Consider the following 25,347-nt stretch of genomic DNA (forward strand, 5'->3'; position numbering starts at 1 on the left):
ACAATCCTGAGTGAGTGAGTCAGCGCTTGTGCTTCTATAGGGATTATAATGTCTTTATTATCATTGTACATTAGCTGTGTAGTTACAGGTTGCATATACACAAAGTAATGGTTCGCACTCCTCACACCAATGTGCCATTCTCACGTCAAACATCCCTCAACTTATTGCCTCATATTTTACACAGCATGTTCAAAGAAATGTCTGAACATTTCTGTACACTGGGTGGCAGCAGTGAGATGTGCCAGCAACTGACAGATAAAGAAACAAAAGCAGTGTGTCTAATAATAAGAACAATAATAAGAACAATAGAAAAACAATTGTTTAAATAAAACAATAAATCGGGGGAATAATAAATGTCATATTACAACTACTGAAATATGTAAATATGAAGAAAAAAAACTTGTGAGAAAGTCAAGTTGTTTTCACACTTTAATTTCTCCATTCCCCGTTAGCTAATGTAGCCCCATTATAACACTCCAGCAATTAGCCCATGGAATACATATAAACTTATATTTTCAACCTTCTAAACTCAAGTTTCCTAAAAATGTGCTGCTGAGCTTCTGGTAGATGGGAAACATCATATCATATTGTTAAAGTCATATTGTTAGTGTTAGAGCCTGCTATCAGTATTGGCCCAGTATGATGACCAATATGTGTCAGGCCCTAGTCTGGACTAGGTGTTAATGGGTGGCAGACATTTTATTCAAAATGTGGAAAATGTTGTCACTTTAATTCCTCCTCCTCCTCCTCCTACGTTGTAGCTGCTTTTTTTTTTTTTTTTTTTTACAAACACATTTCTCACCTTCTTGTTTTCCTTCTGTTCTCCTGTCTTACCAGCAGCAACCATTTTGCAGTTGAACAGATGTTGATATGACAGCATGCACCAGTGCTGAGTCAACATAAATACAGAATAGTAAAAGGCTGAGGCATCTGTAATTATTCACGGATGCTTCTTTTATCATTTTGTGAAATCAGAATCAAAATATTCTTCTGATATCAGTTCTTTTTTCTTTTTGTTTTTTACCATGCCATAATATTATATTTTCAACATCTGTTGCGCATGTTTGTTGATGTGGACCACAGCCACCATGCATCAAAAGCTTGCTGGATTTTGTTTTCTTTAGTCTTGTGGTTGCACTTCCAACGTTATTCCTGGCTGACACTGCTAATAGCTGCTCCATCTAAAACTTGACAAAGACCTGGCTCTCTCTCTCACACACTATATGTTCTCTCCTCGCACTTCCCTCTCTCCCAACTTCACATCTCACACATACTTTTACCTGCTCTAGCCTGTAAATTCACTGCATTTAAATTTTCTCATCACACAGTGTGAACTTTTTTTTTTTTTTTTTTTTTAAATTAACACCATACAAAAATAAAGTGGCATTCAAAGATCAAGATTATTTGGATGAATGTTAGATAGGGCAGTATAAATCCAAGCCCATGTTTTCATGTTCTGAGCTGAAAGAACTCAACACTGCATCCAAATCATATTTCTTATTTTTGCTTCTATTTAGCTTCTCTCATGCGGCTGAACTGGTGTGAAGTTGCCAAGCTACTCTTGCTCAAAATAAGATTCAGTCCATTTTTTATTTTTTTTTAATTGCAGCAACTCAGTGAAAATATAGAAAGATTCTACCATAAAGTGGCTCTGTGGTTCCAGCATCACATCCAAACAAACGAAAAAAAAAAAAAAAAAAAAAAAAAAAGAAAAAAGTTGCTTCATCAGAGTTGCGAGCTCCGTCTTTGTTTCCTTCTTTCTGCCTCCTGACTACCTCCATCATTTGTTTGTCTCTTTCTCGGCTATTGCTTCCGCCCACATGCTGCTGCTGCCTCTTCTTCTCTGTGTCTCATGCGCCCTCTGAGAGCGTGCACGTGGCTCCTGATCTGGGCTTTATGCCAGCGAGCGTTGTCTGGGTTTGATTCTTGGATACAGCTGGAGAGAGAGCAAGAGAGAAGGAGAGGGGGCAGGGTCATTACATCATGTTAACGTTGCTCTCAAGGTGCCCCAACATCATGAAGGCACGCAGTGTGGGGATACATCTGCCAAGTGAGAAGGTAATTCACTGAATGAACTGGAATGAGTTTTGGTGTTAAGCGTAAACTAATACGGTACTATACGTGTACTGTACTTCCTACTGTAAAAGTACGGATCCAACATTAAGTTTAATTTCCACTGAGGCCGCATGGCATACAGTACAGTTGCAGCTGTAAAGGGACACTGTGATGGACAGTTTAATTAAAGCTATAATGTTCCGCTTTACTGGTACAATACTTGAGTTAAGTGTTATGGAGTGTGCACAAAAGCACAAACCCTGTCCAGTAATGCATCATTTTCGAAAAAAAAATAGTATTATTTTTCATGTCGCTTCACTTATACAATCAAAATAGATTTATCTATCTGGTACATGTAAACATTTTTTTTTTTAATTTAGGATTAGTGCTATATGATTGTAACTAACAGTTTCATAGCTATGGGTAGAAAATAATAACCATTCAGAGATGAAATCTGTCGACTCATTCCTGGGCCCAAGTTTGATCTGTCCACCGCATACTACTTACTAAAAATCTGTTATATCTGAAGTTTTTCACATATGTCGACAGATTAAATCAACCTCAATGTGTGCTAATTTCAGATATTTATTTTTGAGATTTATTTGATAGAATAACTTATTTTTCTAACTTCATTGTGACATAATTAAAGAGGGGATTACCATAAATATTGCATACTTGATTTTCCTGTTTTGATGGGACCGCTGTGCACATTACCTGTAGCGGGTGGTAATTGACTGTTTGCTAAAACCCCTCCCTCAAACGGCGACTGTCTAATCATTGCTTAGCAACCGTAACTAGACACTTGGGTGCACACATTTATGAAAAGTTGTCAGTCGTTATGTCTTAGTGTTCTCTCACCCCCAGTAGGTTTCTGGGTATATATCCCTCGCGGTCGTTAAGCCGTGCCCACCACCACTCGGTCTCAGTGTCGTCGCGGCGACGCAGCACGGTGAGGGCGTCGCCCTCGCTGAAGGACAGCTCATCGGCTTGCTGGGCCGTGTAGTCCCAGAGGGTGTAGACCAAGCCTTTGTTCATCACACCCAACTTTTCTTGGACACCTGGGAGAGTTAAAAAAAATAAATAAATAAACCATTTCAATTATGTTGCTTTCAATTGTCACATGACAGTTAAAGGGCCCTATTTTAACGATCTAACCCCACGGCGTGAAGCGCATGGCGCAGGTGCGTTTCGGGCCTATCCAAATCCACTTTTGCTAGTTTGACGGCGGAAAAAAAGGTTTTTTGCCTAGGGGCATTTTACTAATTTGCTGTTCAAATAACAACGAAATGCTGTGCTATTGACTTTGGACTAGGTTTTTGTTGGTCAATGGCGCAATCACTTCCCGCTGCCTCAAGATAGCAATACGCTAAGAATTCACCTGAACACACCACCCTGTAAGACCAGCACACCCATGGGCACACAGATGGGCGCAGGTGCACTTGCTATTTAAACGACGCGGGCGCTTGACAGGAAACTGACAACTGCGTCGGTCTAAACGTCGGTTAAACTAGCAAAGACACTCGTGTCAGGCTTTGCGCTGCGCCGCGCCGGGTGCTAGATAGGGCCCATTATGTCTCTTCCCCTGTGGTGAAGTTTACTGTTGTCGACTGACCATCTGTCTGTATACCTACCGTAGAGGAACTGAGAACACTGTGTATAGCCCTCCTCCATTTCTTCACATTTGTCTGCCGCAGTTTCCACGTCGCTAATTGTCGTGGCGAAAATGGCGGCCCCCGACTCCACCAGCATCTTACAGAGGTGGACGCTGTTACATGAAGCTGCACAGTGCAGAGGAGTCCTGGGAGGGACAACATTAAAATATGACTTTAAACAGACTCAAAAATTCCCATGCAAGACAAGGTTCATTCAAGACAGTACAAAGGTCCCAGGTATGCACTTACACCAAAAATCAAACACAGTTAATGTCATCATGAAACCGGCTGACGTGAGCTAAACATTAATTCAGTCAAATGCATCGGTAATTCAATCAAGTAACTTCTGAATGCAGATCCTCATTACGCTTGGTAATCTATTCCTTCAATACTGCGAAGGCAGCTGGGTCAAAAAATGAATTTTTAGAAATGCAATTATCTCTGTCATTGTTGCCTCTGAGCCGAGCTGCAGTACCGCTGCCACAGAGCGTGTTCATTACCCAAATCCCCTCTAGCCCTTCAGCAGCCACTGTTCTATTATTAGTCTGGACTATTACATGATTGAATGACTGGCTGAAGGTACTGACCATCCGTCACTGTCGGCTGCGTTTACATTGACTCCAAAGTCCAGCAGGAACTTCACAATATGGTGATGGCCGGCACAGACAGCGTTATGAAGAGGAGTTATGCCTTCATCGTTAGGCATACTGGGATTTTCCACCTGAAAGACAGAGATGATGAGAAAATATACATGGAGATATTAGACTAATAGAATGATTGGCTAAGCCACAGTAACAATGGAAGAAACCCTTCACTTTAACCCCAGTGGAGAGAACTATAGAAGTGCCAAGAGGCTGAATTCACTGCAAAACTGGGCATAGTGCAACATTTTTTGAACAGCTGGGAAGTTGTTGAGTTGTTGAGTCTTACTGCCTTGGGGTTTGATATTGCTTGTATTGGATGTGAAGCATCTCCCTTGAAAGTATCAGCTCGACTTTGCCGCTTGCAGAGTCAGTAAGCACTTTTGTCCAAGTGAAAGATGTCAGTGATAGACAGGGATTTGCCTTTTTTAGATGTAAGGCTTTGTTCTGTGCTGCTGAAAAAAACAACTCGGCGATACCGAGTGTGAGTGTGTCCTCAACAATAACTTTCCGCACCTGACAACTGAGACCACCTCTCCCCTGATGATCTGTTGAAGATCAAAGATATTATACTTAATAAGTGCTGTCGTGAAGGTACTGAAACGCTTCAAAATGAGCACATCCGTTGAGGCGATCTGTGTGTGGGTGTACAGTAATTGTTGGCATGTACAAATATTCTTCTGTTGCATAAGGAAATTCACTGAATCACTGAAATGTATCAAAAGCACAACATTTTTAGAAGTGTAACCACATTGGAAGTATTGGAACCAATATGATATTTAGCTCCACCTGACAGACAGCCCAAAATGTAAAGATGATCTAGTGAGATTACACTTATTCATTCTAGAAACAGTCTGCGGCTTCAGACCAATTATCTCCCACAGCTGACCAACTGCTGAATTATCTTTTTGATACTATTCGGTCAGGGTTTTAGACCACACCGCAGCACTGAAAATCCCCAAACCAAAGTAGTGATTAGGACAGCAGCTGACTCAACGTTCATTTAAATTGTCTTATTATTGGTATCTGAAAGAGCTGGCCCCTGACCATCTTCAAGCTACCCCATTTTCCACCAGTCAAGCTGCCTTCCCTGACCTCGTCCACCATGCTACGTATCTTCTGAGCTATCCTATCTTATGATTCTTCCCCCCTATCGCCTACACCACCTAGCCTGCCCTTTGGATGTTAATTGATGTGAAAAACTCATACTGGACTTATCTTTTTGGACTTTTATTCTGGTATATTGGACTTTCAAATTATTACATTTGTGTTGCAACCAGTGGGTCCCAGATGTCTGAGAGGGGATCTCTCTTTGAAATTGCCTCTCCATACAGTAAGTGTTTCCACAGGATTATTAGACGGTGGTTTCCCTCTCTTTTGTGCGAAGCATAAGATGGGTTTGGAGGCTTGTAAAGCCCTTTGACTCACTGTAATATTGTGCTGTACAAATAAACTTGGCTTGATTTTATTTATTTTTTGCTCTGTTAATAGGCATTTGGAACTGAATTATGCAATTATAATACAAATACGGTAACTGTAACAACATGATTTAGTGTTACCTCATATATAATCCTCTGCACCAGATCAAACTCTCCCTCTAATGATGCGTCCAGCAGCAGAGCTAGAGGGTTAAACTTCACTCTCAGACCGTGGCCTGTTCGCTCTGATGACGGCTTCTTCAGGTTGGTCCGCTTCACCTGCAGCACACACACCGACAGAAACAGAAATGTGTTGACGGTGCAAGATAGGAGTTGCTAAGTAAGTACTTACTGCTTAACCTGGCACATTAGCTTACACAGAGAACAATTCTTGTGTTTAGGTTATATTAATTATTATATTAATATATTATTTATACATAATGTTTTAACTGTATGGCTACCTTACCTAGTAAGCTTATCTTTTCAATTTCTAAATTAAGTTTATTTTTTTGTCACATATAGGCCAATTTATCTTTGCTAAATTCATATTAATGTTTATTTTCAGACATATTTTAATTTTTGAAAAAAACTTTAAAAAAAATTTAATAAATAATATATTTATAAATCTGAGGACCCCCTAGGGGTCACGGACCCCCTGTTGAAGATCTCTGTTATAGGTTATATGTATTATTAGTGTCCATTTTAGGAAACAGATAGCCTGACGTGGTCCTACTCAGATTCTAGTCAGAATGTGAACTTCCCGACCTCAAATTTTGTGGGCTGGGCTAAGTTTGGCTGGCATCCAGGCTAGGAAACAGAAGCCTTAGCTTTCATGTGTGTATTGTACCCTATACCACTTAGAATTACAATCTATGCCTACCTTAGGCAGTGAAGGGGGGGCGGGGGGTGACGGTGAAGGGGAGGCATGGCCTACAGTGTTGTGTGCAGGACTAGATCCTCTCTGGTTGTTATTGTTCTGGTCCTCTGGCCTATCAGGTGCAGGGGGTGGGCTGGTTCGGGTCGGTGGAGACACGTTATTGGTAGTTTCTGCTTTTGCTGTCGTCTCTTTGGGTGTTTCTACGGCACCAGAAGGAGGGGACAATCGGCGGGCGCCCGAGTTCAGATTTTGAACTTCGCCTTCCACGCCTGCCATACTGACGTGCTTGTCACCAGGTTCTGCATTCCCATTTGCTGAATGGATGTTGTCCATTTCACCCAAAAGGCAGTCAGGCTGGTAGAAAGTATTGCCTGGAATTGAGAGGGAAACAGTTGATTCAAGCACCGTCGAACCCTTAAGATCAATATGCTGTATAGATCAACTGATGCCACCTAAACTGTCCTGAGGAGAGGCCATATCATCATATCACAGTGTCTTACCTGAGCCTCCTTCCATGCTTCCCGCCAACGTGTTGAACCTGCACATCACACAACAGAAATCAGCTTTAACCAAGCTGCTACGACCTTCGTTCATTGTCATTTAGTGTCTGTTTCAAATTCAGTTTCATGAAAATGTATTTCTTTTTACGGTGGGGTACAGTATACAGTAAAGCACAGACCTCTGGTACAGTAGTTTTTGGATGTTTGGCCCCTGTGGGCCCTCAGGCTCTGTGATTGAGCTCCGTTTTTTCAGGGGTCGTGGTGCGTTGCTGAGACGTCGGCGGAGAACCTCCAGGTCGGCATCACTCTGGTAACGTAGCTGGGAGTGGGCTGTGAAGGGCAGAGGTGGGATTCTGTAATGGTTACAACTAGACATTTCTTCTTCTGTTATTTATTGAAATGCTGTTATTAACTGCTTCTGCTCACCAGATCCCTAACATCGTTAGGGATCCTAACACCCTTATTCGACACAGAAGATTTTTTCGTTTCAATTTAGTAGAAAAAAACTAACTATTTTCTAAGGAAATGACCATAAGGTTAAATGAACCCTATAAGTAGGTAAAAGCAAGTGTAGTGTCAAAACTTATTTGAGATTTGTCACAGATTTATATTCAATTTACACTGCAAAAACTACCCATATCACATAGAACCAAAATTATGGCAGCACACTGATGAGTTTGATTTCTTCTCTGGCACCTACCGACTGGGGTGAGCTTAGTGGGACTAAGAGGACGAGGGATGTTGTCAACAGTGGGAGGTGGGAGGATTTGCCCATCACTGCTCTCACCTCCTCCTTTCCCTCCTTCTTTATCTGTAACATCTTCTCCTCCTGCTCTTACTCCTCCTCCTCCTCCTCCTCCTCCTCCTCCTCCTCCCTGGAGAAAAGGGACAGGGGATGGAGAAGTGGAGGAGGTGGGGAGGATGGGTTTACCATAGACTGTGGAGAGAAAGGAAATGGGACAGAGCTTAGATGGATTTTCCATTGTGGACATTGTATCGTTAATTATACACTATCTTTACGTGTGTCACATTCTGTAAAAATATGTTTAAATCTGTCTGTTTAATTACCTGCTTTGACAGTAGTCCTGTTGCTAAGAGATCCATAGTTTTTGGCCTGAGGCTGCTGGAGATACATGCTGTAGATAGAGCTGCTGTTCATGGTGGCGGGGCCCTTCCTGGGGGACTGGGGCCTGGAGGGGTGGTCCGGAACGTAGGGACGCACAGCCACCGCTGGAGGGGGATCTGTTCGCTCTGTTTGTGGGGACAAGGGGGATGGCTGGGAGGCGGAGCCTAACGGTAGCGACAGAGTATGGAATATATACAATTAACACTTAATTTCCAAATGCTATGCTTACATCTCTATTACAGAAAGATGTGTAAAAGGTCAAACACCCACCTGACATCAATTGAAAAAAAAAATTATAATAGTTCAGCATGGTGTTGATGAGTTACTATTTAAATTACCTTGGCTTGAATTTGGAGGGACGGAGATCCGTTGCTGTATTTGTTGTGAAGAGGAAGATGATAAAGAGGACGATGAGGTGGTATTTGCAGCAGTGGATCGGGGCCAGCCCAGTGTACCGGGGGCAGAATGGGGCAGGGAGCTGGTAGCATTGTGATGGCCTGCCGCCTGGTGGGTGGCGCTGGGGTAGGTACCGTAACCAGAGGGAAGCTGGAGGGAGGACAAGACATTGAAATAAGGAGAGAATATGAAAAAGATTTTTCTAAAGCCTGATTGCATAACCGTATTTTGAATTGGTATTTTGGAAGAAGACATTTTACCGCACTGGTCTACAATGTGGTAGCGAGGGCAATAATAATATATAATAATACATGTTATTCATGGGCGCCTTTCTTGATACACAGGGACACCTTACATGAACAAATAGTAAAAGAAACAGATGCACAACAAAGACTACACAGAATTACGAAGCGATTACTCTTGCAATGCCAGACCTTCCTCCACAGCGCTGCGGAGGAGGGTCTGGCAAGTCCACACAGCATTCCTGGGATGGGAGAAAAACGTGGTCTGGTTTATAGTCATTTCTTTAAACCAATCACAATCGTCTCGGGTGGAGCTAAGCGCTGAACGGAGCAACGCTGCCGCTGCAAAATAATCTCGGGAAGGAACTTGTTTTTGTGTACGTTCAAAGGTTGTTTTAGTCGTGCAACAGAAAACTCAGATTGGACAGGTAGTCTAGCTAGCTGTCTCGATTTACCTGCAGATATCTGAGGAGCAGTTAACCATAGACCTTATCGACAATACAAATCGACAAGAGTTTAAAATGCCAACACAAAGAAAGCGGAAGGTGACGGACATCCGGCGGAATTTCCGGCGGGAGCCTGAACAATCCCGGAAATAAAACGTTGTTGATACAGACTACAAAGCAATGAACAACAGCAGAAAAATACTATCAAATTAAACTGTGTATGCCAGTTTGAAGAGGTATTTAGACAGGATTTGAATGTGGGGAGAAATCCAGTGTCACGGATGGCTTGTGGGAGTGAGTTCCAAATTCCAAATGGGCTCAAGGAGGCTGTTAGCAAAATAAGGAATATTTAAATGCCTCTATAATATTATTTGGTAATAAAAAAGTGAGAATGACAAATTTAATGATAATGTTTTCTATTATCTCCCCATGTCCAGTGTAGAAGTAGTACATTACCTGTTCCGGACTGTTGGTCCTCCAATCTGACACGCTCTTACTGATTCTAGGCCACGACGCTTCATTAGCTAAACAGAGAGAGAGAGAATGAGTGTTGAGAAAAGGACAAAGGTTAAAACGAGTAAGGCAATTAAGGAGAGGAAGAGGCAAAGACAAACAAGAAAGAAGGGAAGTACCATTTATGTTAAAGAAGGTTAAAGTAGGTGAAAGGTGAGAGAGAGTGAGAGAGTAGGAGGCACGTTGATATGAAGGTAAGTTCATATGTTACACTGAGAGGAAGTTGGAAGGGATGTGCATGCTAAATAGTAGCCTAAATGTTTTACACTAGCTGCCATTTACAGTATGTCACAAAACAAATGACTAAAATATAAACATTATCTATACATATAGTTTACTCCAAGAACAATATAAATCATGACAACCTTAATGCTCCATTATCTTAGGGTGACCAGACGTCCCGGTTTGACCGGGACAGTCCCAATTTTGAGCTGCCTGGGCTGTCCCGAGTCCCGACAAAAGCCTGTCGGGACGCTAAAATGTCCCGGTTTACACCAACCACTATGAAATTGTCCCGGTTGTCAGCGATTACATAGCCAACGTGGTCTTATTGTAGCCCGAGCATTAACTAAACCCATGTAGAAAGACTTATAAAGTGTCCAGCGTATGATTTTAACATGTGTGTGTCCAGAGGTTAAATTGGGCACCGGAGCACAGCTCCACCTCCTCAGGTCCACAACACACCCTGCCGGAGCTCAGCTCTGTCTCCTTTAGCAGCAAATGTTGTTGCTCCACTTGAATTATTTTTCATCTCCTGGCAAATACATGGCATATGAGACTAATTAAAATGACTACACAGAGACACCCAGGCTACATGGAATTATCAGTCATAATAGGCTCGTTCGAGATGAGCTGTGCTTTGCCTGTAAAGTGGACGAGAGCAGGCAGCAGCAGCCAGGGGGGGGGGGACTATGACAAAAAGCCGCTGTCAAGTCTGTATCTGTATATAAGACAGTTTGCAGCCGTTTTTCCAGCAGCCTTCAGGCTGAACAGGCAGTCACAGAATCACTCAACTCATGTTAGGTCCGATTCCGATTTAAATAAAATGTTATCAGACTTGTAGGCTATAAGTCGGTGTGATTAAATCAAACATAAAGAAATTGGCCCTGATTCTCTTAAATCAACATAATTTTCTTGTTTAAAAAGATGATTACATATTTGCCAACCAATATTTTCAAACATGAGCCGAGGGGGAAATCCGTTGCCTGCCTAACATTAAAGGTAAAAAATAATTATAAAGTAAGTGAATTGTAAAGTATTTATCTTGAATAACTACTCAACCCTACCTTACACATACAGGAAAAACACATTAAGTCATTTTACGGCACAATTTTGAATTATTCATAAATAAACAAGGGCTCCCCCTCCCTACAAAAGCCAATTTAACCACTGTGTGTGTCAGTCAATCGTAGTGGTCTACGTCTGTAATCTGTCTGTGTCTATGTTTGACCTGGGCTGGCACACGTTCATGTTAAAAAGCGGGTGGGTGAACGAGCACTGCGGTCACGCGCAAAGTGTCCCGGTTTGGGAAATCTGGTCACCCTACATTATCTAGTCACATAAAAATTATGCAATATTTGGAACAGACTCCAAGTCATTGAGTTCTTTTTATTTTGACCTGACAAGTCTGGCTTTCAATTGCTTTGCCTCAACATTGCACAACAAATACTGTAATGCAACAAGACAACAGCTAAATTGCTTAACAACTACTCTACATGTTTAAATTAGTGATTACAGTGCACTCTCCGCTGCAAACATGTGTTTAGCATCCTGTAAATAGTACAGCAATGTGACAGTAGAAGTATCTCTAAACATGAGCTTTGTTGCAAAATGTATGGGTAGTAGTTGTTGTCATTGTGACATCTGTGTCTCATAATAAAAAAGACAAACAAACATTCATAGTAACTGGAAATTGTGATATAACATTTACTTTTGGGTGCTGTTCTGCTATTTTTACCAGAAGAGTTGTTAACGTGAGAAATACGCATTTCAAAACTCCAAATAACAGAAAGCTGCTGTCTTGAATGTTTAAATCGGACTTGGCTGACTGTGCTAACATGCTAAGCTCCTACAAAATGAAGGCTGCCAGCTAGTCTGTCTCCACACAGGTGGTGTTACATAACTCATTGGCACAGTTCAATAGGTCACTGTACCAGTCAGTCACTAAATCTTGGTCCACTGTTGCCTATCAACTAGTGACAATCCTGAAGGTCAGTGGGCTAGCTAACAATTTCACAGCAGTTTAACCACACTAAACTTTCATACAGACTAAAGACTAGCTGAAAGGAAATAGCCTTGTAAATCTTAGCTTGCAGCTGGTTAGTTTTAATAAAGAAAAAATAATAATATCAACGTACCAAGTCAGAGTACTAGCAGGCTATGAAGCTTTTGGCAGCAGGCATGCTAAATATGTCTGTGTGAGCATGCTTATAAAAATATTTTACAGCCATGCTAGCAGCTCTGTGAGCTTTGAGATAATGCTAACGTCAGCATGCTAACATGCTCCCCTGACATGTTAATATGGTGATGTTTGGCATGTAATGTTTAAAATGTTCGACAACTTAGGTCAGCGCGTTGCATGCTAACATTTGCTAATTAGCACTGAAAACAAAGTACAGCTGAGGCTTGATGGGAATGTTATTCATTTAGAAGGTATTTGGTCATAAAAAGATTTGTAAGAATTAAAATTTTGACCTGATGATGGGCGCTAGAAAGGTCAGCGAATCACCAAAGTCATTATAAAAGATATTTCCAAAGTGGTGGGCCGAACAAACGACTGCCAGACAGACATTGCTGTCCTTAGAGGCACACCACTAGCCTGGCTAATTCTTTTTTTTTTAAGTCCATTTTGGGACGTTAAAATTTACTCCATACATGTTACAGTTGGCAAAAATTCAGCTTCAACTGTCAAAGTATCATTTTAAGCTGTTATCTAAATATTTGGCTTCGCTCTCTGTGGCACAGCTACGTCATAGTTTTGGCACATACAAGAAGACTAATACTGATTAACTATTGAACCTGGGAGTCCTGCAGTCAGTGAGCTGTGCTGAGCAGCCTGCTGACTGCGTGAGTAACCTGCTGACCTCAGGAAGAAAATGGTCACGGCAGGAAACAAACAGACAGCTCTGTGTGAGGTGGAAACTTGGCCATCTGCCTGAGAATCCAGATTCAAAACAGTCACTCAGTGTTGTAGAGGAAAGACAGTACAGTTTACAGCACTTGCACCATCACAGAACGCCCTGATTCAAAAATACAAAGGGCTCAGGATCAGTTTAAGGGTTTTAAAGAGCCTGTCAAACTCATCACTACTCTTCAGGTAGCATCTAATGTGAGTTTTTGAACGCCAATCTCTGTATTCTCGAACTGAGGTATGATGATTGGTGATAATTAGTGGTAATATGAATATAATATAATATAATCCAAAGAACACAAACTCAATAGTGAGACTCTCAATTATAATAGGAAAACACAATGAAACATATGAATGCATGATGTATAATGTGGAATCTGATCAACATGTCGCATTGCATTTAGTGAGAACAGTTTGAGTTAGAATAAAAGATATATACCACTCTTGAGTACGTACTGCCAGCAGCTGGTCTGGTTTGCTTAGCTTAGCTTAGCATAAGGACTGTCAGGAGGGGGAAAGAGCAACATTGGCTCTGTCCAAAGGTAACAAAATGCTCCTATTAGCACCACCTTAAGCTTACTAATTAACAAGACAAGACTCTGGGAAGTTGCATACAGACATGAGAGTTGTATCGATCTTCTCATCTAACTTTCAGCCAGAAGGCAAATACTGTTCCTACAAAATCCATCAATATTTAAAGATGAATCAATACTACATTTAATACCTTGTACTGTAATTAATCAAGCCACATACATCATATCACAGGTAGGCAACAATGACTGGACCAAATGTGATTTCTTATAAAAGGACACGTTCTGTTTTTCTCTAAAACAGAAGCATCAGTATTTTTGAAGCCTTAGCTGTTGGTCATCAACTAAACCTCCTAATAGGACATTAAAAAAGAGAGAGATTTTTAATTCAGTGGAATATGAATCCATTCCTCTCAATCCTAAATAAAGGATTCACTCACATTCTAATGCTAATGGGAATGCATGGAATTCCTTGCTGTGATTTCTGTTTGCTCTAAGAACACTGTAGACAACTAATGCTTATACTATATCAGCATTCATTCAGTATAATAGATAGCGCGTACATTTGTTAGAGAGTCTTAATCTCTCTGATGACAGCAACAACAGCTGCCATGACCCCCAACTCCCTCTTACCTAAAATCTCTCCTTATCTGACTCACACAGACACACTCACACACTCACAACAAATGCATGCATGCATGCATGCACGCACGCACGCACGCACGCACGCACGCACGCACGCACGCACGCACACACACACACACACACACACACACACACACACACACACAGAACACAGACTGTATTTAGCTACATGCGTACCTCAGGCTTCCTTTCATTCATTTGTCGTGTCATTTGTTGGACTGGGTGACATGGTTTACAAGTACGTGTTTTCCACATTACGTAAGCTGGGACAATAAATAGAGCTGTGGCATTTGCTTTGGCATTCAAGAGCACAATGGGAGTTGTATCGGTGCTAGTTCAAGACACTTAACTTATGCCCAGTAGTTTAAGTAAGTGAGTAGAAATGCTTTGCTAATTCCAGCCTGGGTGTACTGACATATTTACTACAAGCAATTGTCTGGCTGGCATACTGCAGAACGAGAGTGACCTGAAACAACATGTGGTCAGTGGTTAATGAGGCAAGGCAATTCTAGCTATGTGGAATGGATGTTGAAATTAATAAGTTAAGGTAGTGTGATTATTAAATACATGCCATGTTAAAGGAATAGATCCACATTTTGAGAAATACACTTATGACTCATTTCCACTGCGTGGTTCGGCTCGACTCGACTCGACTCACTTTTGGTACCAGGTCCTTTTCTTTATTTCGTTTTCCACTGCAGATAGTACCCCCTCAGCGGAGTCTCAGCTAATTGCTAGATCAGCTTCTCAGCTGATTGCCATAGCGACGCCATGTGTAACTGTTGTGACATTAATACGACACTCCCTGAATACTTTCATTGGAAACCAAACAGAGGAATGTCTGCACCTAGTTAATTGTACAGCTTAGGAAAAAAATCTGGCAATCAGTTCTGCAGTGTTTTAACTGTGCCGTCTAGTATCAGCTTCAAGGTGGTACCAAAAAAGTACCAGGTTCTGTCCACAAACTTTTGCTAATGGAAAACCAAAAAAGAGCGAGTCGAGTTGAGTAGATCCGTGCCATGCAGTGGAGATGCAGCATTAATTGCTTTCTTGCCGAGAGTAGATGAGAGAGAAGATTGATACCAATCTCATGCCTGAACGGTAAATATGAAGCTTCAGCCATGTGATGTCAGCTTAGCTTAGCATAACGACTGATAACAGCTACAATTTACCTGAAGGAATAATAGAATATGAGTCTCAGTCCAGACTGTGGTTTGCCCCCACTTTATTTTGTTATGCCCCGCTTCCTAACCCTTAGCAGCTGCTGGCTATCAGATGTCTTGTCTGCGTCCTCATACACACGACCCTTACATTTTGAGGTCATTTTCTGTAGCTGATTCAATTATGTTCTCCTAACCATCTGTTCTGTATATAGTTAGACAAAAACACTCCACAGCATTCTTGGTTTGAATGCACCCTTCAATTCTTCAGCCCAGGGCTCAAACCAAGAACATATCTGCCTTGAGATTAAGGCTCAATAAAACATGTGTTAGAATCAGGCAGGAAATAGTATAAACAGACCCACTACTACACCTTAAGGTGCAGTCAGAGCCTGTCTATGGAGAGCCTGTTCACTCCCTATCTCACTCCCTATTAGCCCCATTGTACCAACCCAGAATTTTCCCGAGAGTGGAAGTTCTCCCCTTATTAGACATTCTCTGGTGCAGTTAAAGGAGTGAGGAAGCAGGTGCTGCTAATCTATCACCAATGGAGCTTGTGGTGAGTAAGTTTCTGTAGCGCCTTCTAGGGACTCACTGTTGTTACTGTCGCCCCCCTGAGGGGACCGAGGTCCCTCCCACGTCTCAGTGGGCTCTGACAGGACGATGTCTAAATCTGACACTTTCCATTGGCTAGGAGGCTTCCTGATGCCACTCCTGTCCTCCTCTGCATGGCCACCACGAAGACCGTAACAAAACCAACGAGGACAGTAACAAGCACCGAAACAACATCAACACGAACGTGAACATCATCACGATGACATCATGATGGTGTCACAAAACAGGGACAGGAACAGTCACAACAGCAAGCACCACCACAACATCAACAAGTGACAAAACGATGATCACAAAATCACCAGTAACAGTAACACATCACATTTAAGGTAACAACAACAACAACAACAGATAAGGGAAGAGGAAAAGAAGGAGCCAACAGACAGGAAAAAGAAATAGACAGCAAGTTAGAGCCCAGACAGAGATATAAGATAAGACATATAAGAAACTCTGAGGTGAAACAGTCTTGTGCAGTTCCTTAAAATATCAAAAAAAGGAAGAAAAAAATGGTAATTTTACCAACCTGAGAGGGAGCGGATGTGGCTCAGCGGTGTGGGTTTGGGCGGTGGGTCAGCTGGCAGGGGGTACCCCGCCTCCTGTCTCCCCTCTGCTGGAACCTGGATGTAAGGGCAGACAGCCGCTACTCGCCCTGAAACTCCACCTCCTGGGTGGGACAAGGTCTGAGGCGAGGACAGGCCTGCTCCATTCATACGACTCAACTGAAAGGGTGTAAAGATAGACAAACAGAATTAGAACTACATTAACGTTACACCAACTGTCAAGAAAAATAATTTTAAAAAAGCAAATAAGGTGCGCTTTCATTAGCTGATGACTTGTGAAGGAAAGTCTTTAGTAAAGTTGTGTACTTCTGCTCTCTTCTTATGCAGTCGTTCTCTCAGGTCTCCGATGCGTTGATCCATCACCGTCACCTGGGCGTTCCTCTTGTTCAGCAGCTCCTTGTTCTGAGCCAACTTGCTGCTCTGCTCCAGGTTATGACGGTTACGAGCCTGAAACGCACAGCATTAATGTAATAATAATAATATAAAGTATACTTTATTAATCCCGCAAGGGGAAGTTACTATGTTTTCACTCTGTTGTTATTACACACATTACACACAGACCTGAATTACACACACATGCTCAGTACCTATACGTGCACTAATGGAGAGATGTCAGAGTGAGGGGGATGCCCATGGAGAGGTGCCTCGAGCAGCTGGGGGATCGGGGCCTTGCTCAAGAGCACATTGGCAGTGCCCAGGAGGTGAACTGGCACCTCTCCAGCTACCAGTATGTATGGGGACTTGAACCAGTGACCCTCCCCTTCCCAACCCAACTCCCTACTGACTGAGCTGAAATGCTGAAAGAAGGAGACAATCAGAATGCTATAATTCACCTGCAGCTCCTGGTAGAGTTTCCTCAGTTCCAGGGCTGCAGGACCAGACAGGGGTGATCCTTTCTGGCCAGTGGGTGCCCCGTGGGACCCGGTGTGTGCCACCTGAGCTGGTGCAACAGGGTGTAGCTGGAGGCGTCCTCTCTTCAAATCCTCCAGCTGCTGGGTCAACTGGTAAAAAACATTCAGAGAGAACTTAAAAACTCACCCGACTCAAAATCAGTTGTGCTTGGTGTTGACTGGTATAATAAAAACAAAACAACTGTCCGCGTTTACCTGGTCGACTCTGACCACCGCAGACTGCAGTTCCGCCTGCTTCTCCTGGAACAGGCTGCTGACATGGTCGATCTCTGCAGCTGGACACAGACACCAGGACAACACAAATTAGACTGAAATATTTAAAGTAAAAAGTCATTCTATTTGCTTACTAATTAAGGCTATTTCTTAGAAATCTAGACACAACCTAGCAGCAGCAAGCCAGCGTCAGTCTAGCAACTCTCCGTTGGCTTGCGAGCTGGAAAAACCAAACTCTAGCCGGGCCAATCACACTGTGTATAGAGTCGGTGGGCGGGGCTTAACATAAGGACGGCAGAGTTGCGACAGTTCCAGGTGAATTCCCTGCTACTTGAAAACAAAGAAGATGACTGCTGCTGGCGAACAGTGGTCTTTCGAATCGGCTTTGGCCGCGACTCTGGAAGACTTGGAGTTAAGCTTTTCTTTGAGAAAAGAACAAAGAACGGCACTGAACTAGCTCTGACCACATCATCTTCTTCGTTGCTCTGGTTGGTTGTAGCGCTATCCTATTGCGTGCAGAGGGAATTTGAAAGACAACCGTTTATCCTGTCCCTCGGATTGAGCTCCGTCAATGGGGAGTTCCCAGACCCAACATCTTGATCTGGGTCTGCTTGTCAGGCTAGCTATTTCTAATTTTTCTCTATGTTTGCATACATCTACAGCAACATGTAAGAGCCAAAAATATGTGGTCTATATCACCTATTGCAATTTATTGCACTCAATTGACTCCTATTACTTTTGGAAAAGACACAGTGACCATGGCATTAGGTTCAAATGGTCACCTTCAAACTGAGTGTATTTTTAGCCACAGTTTTGCCCATACTATTCACTATTATACGATTAATATTCAGTCATAAACTGCAGCGTCTGTAATCCACAGTGATAATCTCTGCATTGGGTTTCGGCTTACAGAGGTTTCCGTTGATCAGTTTGCTGTAGTCGACCTGTCCTCTCATGGCTCGGATCTTCTTCAGCTTGGCTTCCTGAGTCTCCACTCGCTCCTTCAGCCGCTGCAGCTTCTCAGCTTCAGACTAAACAAGAGAGAAGAAGAAAAGTTTAAATATCCATTTGCATTTTCATCTCATTTTAATCAGCTCTTGAAAAGTTGCCAAAATAAATACTTGTATTTCCATAACTTGAGCTGAATAAACAGACTACACTTTAAAGTTATACCTTGCTATACCCAACTTATAAACATTCACTTTAGGTTATAGTGGGGGCTTTGACTAATAAACCTTGGTGGAAAAAAGGTGAAAACCACCCTACAGTTTATATGTCACATGACCCCACCTGCGTCTGTCCCTGGTTAGATCTGCCTCCTTGGTGAAGATACCTCAGTCTCTGCTCCTGGAAGAAAAAGAAAAAAAGGTAAGGACATATACAATTTTGAGATTTTTGTTCATTTTCAGTTGCACAGACTCTGTGATGGCACAAACATGACCACAGGCCATGTTTATACCTCTTCTCTCATCCTTCAAGGCGAACAGTGTATTTTCTCAATCAACTAGAGCGATGGGGTCCGACATGTACACAAACATTTTCTGTTTAAGTTTGAACCATTTTGATTATTTCACATGAGAAATTTCAGTATTGGTGTTTTTTTTTTGTCTTAGTTTCAAATATATATATATATATATATATATATATATTTTATTATTATTTATTTTAACCAATCAGAAGCGGTCTTGAATTTTACGAGCCAATCGCAGCATGATATCCCTGTTTTAAACCTGTCTCTCTCTGCTGCGCAGTTGTCATTTCAGGCTAAGAGCGCAACCCTCCTCCTCCCCTTGCTCCTCCGGTCTTCCTCATGTACGGCTCCTGGTTCCTCCTCCAGCAAGACTGCCGTCAGCTCCTCGGTTCGGTCTTTGGGTTCCTCACACCACCATCAGTGCCTAGACTCCATCGGGGGATCAGCTTCTGGTTTTCTAACCCCCTAATTATATATAATTTCATAATGATGGAGTCTAACCTCCAAAGACTGTACATGTCATATCACGTATTCCTACAATAAATCTTTGCATATCTGCAACGAAGTCTCTCCTGATTGAAATATATATATATATATATAAATACTTACTTTTTTGAAATGTCAGTTTGTCATTTAGAATTTCTTTGTACTGAATAATAGAGATGCTGTCAGAAAAGAAAGAGAACAGAAATATTGCTCTTGCTGTTATCACACTGATAATGGCATTATATCCTCATCAATTAAGCGATATGTGATACAAATACCATTTACTGGTTTGCAAGAAAGATTAGAAAAGTTAGCAATTAGAGCCCATGTACAGACTGATTCATTAATAGTTCCCTCACTTTCGTTAATTTACGGTACTTAATTTGTTGTGCCATAGATCAGGACAATAGACCTCTTGTCACAGCACATATTTTTAGCAGGGTAAATTAATCACTTATTTCTCCATGAGACATTTAACACCATGCTGAAGCAGTGACATCCAGTGGTCCTTGTCAGAGACACAGTAACGACAGAAAAGCTCCAAGATGGCACAAGCTATTTTGTTAATATTGGCACCTTGACTTACATATATGACACTAAAAATGTCATGACTTTGTACTGGCAGCATGATGCATTACTCTGCCACCCTTTCCCCACGTCATGCAAAATTGAAAAGACATAATATTTAATAATATATTGATTTGTGTGTATTTTGGATGCCTATGCACACAGTATAAAGCACATAGCCTACAGAGGAGGAACAGACAGACAGAAAGAAGAAGAGGGAGGCCTGTGTGATGCTGACTGAGGCAGTTTGCACCTCTCTCTGTATTGTGCTGGCACGTAGTACAGCTGACCTGTGTGTCTCTCTCAACACACACGCAAGCACACATGCACACACACACACACACTCAGAGGAAGAGGAAGAGGAAGAGGGAAATGGAATGTTGACAAGAAGCCTCTTATCATTCACTGGAAACACACGCACACATACATTCCCAGTGGTTCCCACATACTCAAGTAACCGATTACATAACAGTAGCTTGTTTCATTAGACAGTGCAGAAGTAAAAGTGCACGCAGTAGGTGCCAGTACAGTAGCTGGGTTTTAGACTTTTTTCTTCCCAGAAGTCGTCAAACAATTATATAAATGTTACAAGGATAAAAACAGCCTCTTCATGGCAGCTGGAAGACCTTTCCATTCAGTAAGACAAGGAAATACTTAAACACTTACACACTGGAAGGAAACACTTAATAGCTGTCATTTAAAAGGGAAATTGCTGCTTTTAAAAATGCTGAATATCAGCATAATGTTGCGACTAAATTTAAAAAAACAAAACAAATTGGCCAAATCAAAGTTAATGGCTGAAAATATCCAAGTCCACTTTAGACTAAGGAGACACTTCATCAAATTAATGGAGAGACTCTAACAAAAGATTTTAACTTTTTTTTTGGATCGCCCTTCTGTGTCTTTCCTTTGAGTACAATTCTGCTTCATCTTCCCAGCAGCTCCCTGATGACCTCATTTCCTGTCAACTCAAAAGTCGCTTCCTAGTGTGGGAATGGCCACAATCTGTGTCTGACACACACACACACACACACACACACACACACACACACACACAAGCACATACACTAATGTTGTCACACACAAAATGGTTTTCTATTGGCTCAAAAGAATGTGTTGTTCTTTCCTGGCAGTCCTTAAACCCTGACCTATGGAAGACATATGGGTCTTGATCACACACACACACACACACCCACACACACACACACACACACACACACACAAATTCCTCCAAGGCCGTAGCTCCTGGGGCCTCAAAGCCAACCTTTTTCAGACAGACTCTAATGTAGATAACCTTACACTAACTGACAGGCAATCCTTCCAACTGCTCTCTGTGTGTGTGTGTGTGTGTGTGTGTGTGTGTGTGCGCGCACAATTTACCTTGGCGACCAACATCTGTTGCTGAGCCTCTATTTGTTGCTGTTGTCTAGTGGCCATTTCCTGGAGCTCAGAGAGGGTCAGCTCCACACGGGGAACCTTCACACACAAGCACACACACACACACACACACACACACACACACACACACAAACACACAAACACACAAACACACAAACACACACACACACACACACACACACACACACACACACACACACACAAAAAGTCACATATATTAATACAGTATGTGCATAGAAAAAGCTTGTGTTTGCCCCTGTTTATCACCGCTTCCATCCATTACACATTACTGAGTTTAGGACTGTTACTGACAAGATTGAAACCCAAACAGTGACAGAAGATAAATGCAATAGTACAGCGTACAGCTGCACACACATGTCACCTCACACTTTAGGTCATAGGTCACCATCAGTGTGCTACAGAAATGTTATTAGACTAGCAGCTGGTGGCCTTGGCAGAGTGACAGAATTATAGTTTTGGTTCGGGGGTAAATCGACGGAATCCTATCTACTCTGGTCATTAAAGGGGTGTGACACAGACATCAACATCAGCAGGAAAAAAAAATTTAATGACACTGATCATTTGTCCTGTATTTGGGTTAAAGTGTTTTATCAAACCAGGCACACACTAGAACACTTTGTTATAGCTGTGTTTGTAGATTTCCTTAAGAACAAACATTTCTATGATTGTGCTTGTACTGTGTTGTGTGTGTGTTTTGGGTTGGGGCGAGAGAAATGCCTTTAGCAGACAACATCCTGCTATTGTGTATGTTCTCACACACACACACACACACACACACACACACACACACACACACACACACCTGGTCTGACTCTGTTGCATTCATTCTCAGTATACAGTGAAAAATGAATTACTCTCCTAGTCAATAAATATTTAAAAGCTGCTAAATGGTATTTGTCCAATGGAAAACATGTTTGGGCTACTTTCTAGACCTGCGACTACATAATTACAACAACACATGTTGTATCAAATAAAGCTATAATGAAGAGTAGAATACAATACAATATTGGAATATCAAGTCTTGCCTTACAAAGCAGATCTTTGACCATCAGCAAAAAATGTGCGAATGACGCAGTATGATGTCATTATATCAGTATAGCTTATTGCATGATGTATTAATTCATTACATCCCAAGCGTACTTAAACATACCCGGGGCCAGCACTGTGAAAATAAAGTTTCTAAATGTCCTCAAACATGCGCACAGGTCTCAAACTAGAGTAACACTGATAAATGAATGGCACCTAGAGAATAAGTATCTGCCATTTTATGAGTCATTATGAGACTTATGATTATAGTTGTTATGCATATATGAAGGTCATACAGAATACAAATTGTTAAGATATTGTCATTATCTTACTGTACATTTCATAATATTATCTTGTTTAAACTATTTAAAAATAATAATAATGAGGAAAAAAATGTCATATGACATATGTTTGTGCCTCTTTATACGTAAATAAGGATGAGATACTGTAACAATAGGAACATAATTCAAAATATTGTAGTCCAACACAATATCACCACAAAGTACAGTATCAAAACACATAAACAACTAAAGTAGAAATCTCAATAAACACATTTCGAGGTAGAATGAATAGCAGGCCTGTTGTAGTCCATTGCATCACATCATACTGATGTTTTTGTTTTACAGTTAGTGTATCTTCTTTACATGACTTGGTCAGTGTAAAAAAAAAAGGGGGGTAAATTGACCCTTAAAACAGAACTTGAGCAAACTGTTGAGAAACTTGATTAGTTACTTTAACTGCCTGAACTGAGCATTGCTCTAAAACATCAGTTTAAAATTGAAGCTGCAGATATTTATAGAAGCCTATTATGGAGATTTAAGGGGTCTAGACCTTGAACAACAGTATGTGGACTTTATTCGAAACATAATTTCTGCCAGAAATGGTCTAAAAAGGATTGGAGGCTTCAGTCAATTTTGTTAAATGTTCAAAAAAGTCTTCACATATCTTAGTGGACGCTTTAATGTCATGACTCAGGGAGGAGCTGATGAAGAACTCCATTACCCTGAACTGAGCCATGAGGGTTATGGCAATTCTTAGATATGACATCAGTGAGACAAATTAAATCCACTGGCCATTTAACGACTCAGGGAGTGGAATCTCTAACTCTGGCAGCATTAGCGCTATGCTAAATATCAGTATCAGTGATTAGTGACACTGATAGCCACAATGTGCTATAGACAGCATCACGGCCTCCATGCTGACTTATTTCATTCTTAAAAACATAATGCTGACACAGAGTATTCCAACATAACGCAGACTACATTGTGTTTTAGACAATGGCATTATGCACATTGCACTGGTTTTCCCAGTCAGTGGTGCCACATGTCATTAGCTAACTGCTGACTTGTAGGATTCTGCAGATTCTCACTTTCATGTGTATTATGAGTCTGCAGATACTAACTGATCTCCTGCCAATGCACTCTGGTATCACCAGAGAGACCAGACAATGCTGGTACATCACTGTTATCACGTCATCTTTGTAAGCAGTGATGCAGTGGTTACTAGATAGAGAGAGCTACGTTACATTTTCCTTAAACATCTATCATCGTGTGAATGTAACTGTATAGAAGCAAATAAAGGCCAAAATAATTAACATTTACTGAACATCTAAATATGTTATTGTGAAAAATTAACCACTACTGGATACTTAATGTTGAAATTCTAACTGCATAGCATTGAAATATTTTACTTTGAAAAGCAACAAAGTGTGTTTATGTGGTTTAAATTCCCCCCTAAAAAATGTCTGGTATGGTAATTTGAAGTTTTGCAATTTCAAAACCTTTCAAATTCAGTTGGAAATGTAAGCGTCTGGGTTTCATAGCCACTTATCTGAACTAGGGATGTTCCTAACGACTAATTTCCCTGATGTGTAACGCAAAGTTAAAACAGTTGACTAGCCTAAAAGTAAGAAAACACTAAGTAAACAGTCAAAATTGAGCACAATTTAATCTATAAGGTAAATCATTGTCAGAACACATATTGCGTATATATCATAAGAGCTATATGAAATCATTCACATTTTTTAATAACCAAATAGTATTTTAAATGGCACTGAATCAATATGTCCCCGGTGTCTGCACCGGCCGCACAGTTAGGAATGTGCCTCATGAACCCCGTATGCAGTGTAATATTTGATAAAATGCCAGCAGGCACTGTGGTCTATGATGAGTCATGGTTTGGCATTGCTTATACCATTAGTATCTTGGCGTTCCTGCTTCGTGGATTTATAGCATGGTACAGTAGGTCAATAGCTTTAATCTGTAGCATACATGCTAGCTAGCTAGTAAACAAGTTTCAGTGTGCTGCTGGCCAATCCAGTGGAACAGGAGAGAACCAGACTGACTGCTGAACCCATGGTCACCTAAAAATAATAATTTTAATAAGTCTAACCAACTAGTATTTCTGGTGTCAACTAGCAAGAGTAGCAATGTTTAATCACTAATCTGAACTTGTCCTGGTAGGATAGATGTCCAACCGTTCCTCGGTAGCCCAGATGTTTAAAATCTTGTTATTTGGTGACCTGATTTTTTTTACTTGACCTGAATTTTTAGATCCAAAAATAAACTTGAATATAGTTAATAATATTGGACAAATTTTCCTATTTGAATTTGCAAAGCAAAAAAAACACGTTTGAAATGAGGTTTTTGAAGTTGCACCACTTGAAATTATCTACTAAAAATATTAGACAGGAAATGTTAAACCGCCTAAATTAGAAAGATGGTTTTCAAAATGAAGCATTTCAAAGCTATG

General features: G+C 41.2%; 1 protein-coding gene across 3 annotated transcripts in view; it reads right to left on the reverse strand.

The window, feature by feature from the left end:
- Positions 1-794: 794 nt before the first annotated feature.
- Positions 795-25,347, reverse strand: part of LOC114546961 (apoptosis-stimulating of p53 protein 1-like) — a 52,824-nt gene continuing 28,271 nt past the window's right edge. For 2 of the 3 annotated variants that reach the window (XM_028566157.1, XM_028566156.1), the window contains exons 5-24: positions 21,532-21,627; positions 18,918-18,974; positions 18,538-18,658; positions 17,610-17,689; positions 17,337-17,504; positions 16,810-16,950; positions 16,467-16,662; positions 15,927-16,055; positions 9,810-9,877; positions 8,608-8,815; positions 8,212-8,433; positions 7,844-8,080; positions 7,323-7,473; positions 7,144-7,181; positions 6,647-7,014; positions 5,908-6,045; positions 4,295-4,428; positions 3,687-3,853; positions 2,914-3,113; positions 795-1,936 (exon numbers count right to left, since the gene is read on the reverse strand). In XM_028566157.1, coding sequence (XP_028421958.1) covers positions 1,895-1,936; positions 2,914-3,113; positions 3,687-3,853; positions 4,295-4,428; positions 5,908-6,045; positions 6,647-7,014; positions 7,144-7,181; positions 7,323-7,473; positions 7,844-8,080; positions 8,212-8,433; positions 8,608-8,815; positions 9,810-9,877; positions 15,927-16,055; positions 16,467-16,662; positions 16,810-16,950; positions 17,337-17,504; positions 17,610-17,689; positions 18,538-18,658; positions 18,918-18,974; positions 21,532-21,627 — 2,961 coding nt within the window. In that variant the 3' untranslated portion in view covers positions 795-1,894. The remainder of the gene's footprint in view (positions 1,937-2,913; positions 3,114-3,686; positions 3,854-4,294; positions 4,429-5,907; positions 6,046-6,646; positions 7,015-7,143; positions 7,182-7,322; positions 7,474-7,843; positions 8,081-8,211; positions 8,434-8,607; positions 8,816-9,809; positions 9,878-15,926; positions 16,056-16,466; positions 16,663-16,809; positions 16,951-17,336; positions 17,505-17,609; positions 17,690-18,537; positions 18,659-18,917; positions 18,975-21,531; positions 21,628-25,347) is intronic. The other variant, XM_028566158.1, reaches the window with a different exon arrangement.

Source organism: Perca flavescens, chromosome 20, assembly GCF_004354835.1.
Source record: "Perca flavescens isolate YP-PL-M2 chromosome 20, PFLA_1.0, whole genome shotgun sequence".
Taxonomy (NCBI): Eukaryota; Metazoa; Chordata; class Actinopteri; order Perciformes; family Percidae; genus Perca; species Perca flavescens.